General features: G+C 36.3%; 1 protein-coding gene across 3 annotated transcripts in view; it reads left to right on the forward strand.

Annotated features, from left to right (window-relative positions):
- The window catches only part of LOC107708253 (max dimerization protein 1-like), a 33,730-nt gene extending 32,863 nt beyond the window's left edge, over positions 1-867 (forward strand). For 2 of the 3 annotated variants that reach the window (XM_016512440.1, XM_016512442.1), the window contains one exon: positions 404-867. In XM_016512440.1, coding sequence (XP_016367926.1) covers positions 404-597 — 194 coding nt within the window. In that variant the 3' untranslated portion in view covers positions 598-867. The remainder of the gene's footprint in view (positions 1-403) is intronic. The other variant, XM_016512441.1, reaches the window with a different exon arrangement.
- The last annotated feature ends 1,224 nt before the right edge of the window (positions 868-2,091 follow it).

Consider the following 2,091-nt stretch of genomic DNA (forward strand, 5'->3'; position numbering starts at 1 on the left):
ATATATATATATATATATATATATATATAAAAATAAAAAAACATTGCTACATATGTACTGCGTTAGACTAACTGAGACTTGTCATATAGCACTTGCATATCATTGCTCTTTTGTTGGTTTTGATTGCTTCTATTGTCCTCATTTGTAAGTCGCTTTGGATAAAAGCATCTGCTAAATGACTAAATGTAATGTAAATGTCATTTTCTCCCAATGTGATTTACTTTGCATTTACAGTATACTAACATATTAGGTCTGTAAATTAAAAGATTTAATCACAATTACTCATAATTTTTGTTTTAGTTTTTGTACGATTTCTTGTTTTGACTCTGACGCTCTGCAGACAGTGGAGAGATAAATAGCCTCCGAGCAGCCCTGATCATTTCTCCTTGTGTTTGCTTCACAGAAGAGTTGGATGTTGACGTGGAAGGAACAGACTATCTTCTGGGAGACCTGGAGTGGAGCATGAGCAGCGTGAGCGACTCGGACGAGCGGGGAAGTTTGCGCAGCAGCTGCAGCGATGAAGGCTATTCCAGTGCCAGTCTCCGTCGACTGGCCGACCCTCAGGACAAGAGCCCTGCGCTGACCTGCAGTCTATAAGAGCTCAGACCCCCCTCATCTCCTCCTGTACCTCCACACAGCTCCTCTAATACTTGAACGCTGTTCATCAGATCATGACAGCGTCATGCTCCCATCACGCCATCCTGGAGAAAAACCCTTAAAGAGAATGTGCACCGTTTCACACCCACTGCCTCCGTCTCACAGAACCGTCCCGATGCACATGACCTGTTTTGCTCTTACACGACCAGTCATGTTTTTGAACAGTACGATTTTTAATGTTTTTTAAAGAAGTCTCTTCTGCTCACCAAGCCTGCATTTATTTGATCTGAAGTACAGAAAAAGCAGTAAAATTGTGAAATATTTTTACTATTTAAAATAACTGCTTTCTGTGTGAATATCTGTTAAACTGTAATATATTTCTGTGATGCGCAGCTGTATTTTCAGCATCATTACTGCAGTCTTCAGTGTCACATGATCTTCAGAAATCATTCTAATATGCTGATTTGGTGCTCAAAAAAATTTTTTTTATTATTATTATTATTATTATGATGATGTTGAAAAGAGCTGAGTAGAATTTTTCAGGTTTCTTTGATGAATAGAAAGTTCAGAAGAACAGCGTTTATCTGAAATAGAAATCTTTTGTAATATTATAAATGTCTTTATCATCACTTTTGATCAATTTAAAGCACCCTTGCTAAATAATTTCTTTCCATTTTTTGTCATTTTTATACATTTTTGTTCTTTACAAAGTATGTCTATATAGTTTGTATACATTTTTATTAGTTTTAGTTTTAAAAAAAAAACTATACTGTCTCTAAGCTTTTGAATGGTAGTGTATAATGTTACAAAACATTTCAGATAAATGCTGATCTTTGCATCTCATCAAAGAATCATGAAAAAATTTACTCAGATTTTTTAAATATTGCTAATAATGATAATAATCAGAAATGTTTCTTGAGCAGCAAATCAGCATATTAGAATGATTTCTGAAGATCATGTGACACTGAAGACTGCAGTAATGATGCTGAAAATACAGCTGCGCATCACAGAAATAATTACAGTTTAAAATATTTTCAAATAGAAAACTTTATTTCACAATTTTACTGTTTTTGTTGTACTTTGGATCAAATAAATGCAGGCTTGGTGAGCAGAAGAGACTTCTTTAAAAAACATCAAAAATCTTACTGTTCAAAAACTTTTGACTAGGCGTGTAGATGACGGCGACGTCTGTAGGAGTGGCCTTTTTTACTCTCGTCCCGCGTAATAACCGAGGACTGGATTTAAGAAAGTGAAAGGGCTACTTCTACCGTACAGGTCAAAGATGTGCCGTCATGTCGTTTCGTTCCCTAAACCGTCTCTTCGAAGGGACTGCAGCTACTTTAGTGGTGTATCAAGCATAGTGTGTAAAAAAAATAATACCTACCTGCGCGGTGTTGTTGTTCTTTTGTTTTTCTCATTAATATTCATGCTGTGCGAAATCATCAGGGTGGTAGCAATACACCCCTCAGCTGGACTGACAGGTGCAAGAGAACA

Source organism: Sinocyclocheilus rhinocerous, unplaced genomic scaffold, assembly GCF_001515625.1.
Source record: "Sinocyclocheilus rhinocerous isolate Xijiao unplaced genomic scaffold, SAMN03320098_v1.1 scaffold1436, whole genome shotgun sequence".
NCBI lineage: Eukaryota > Metazoa > Chordata > Actinopteri > Cypriniformes > Cyprinidae > Sinocyclocheilus > Sinocyclocheilus rhinocerous.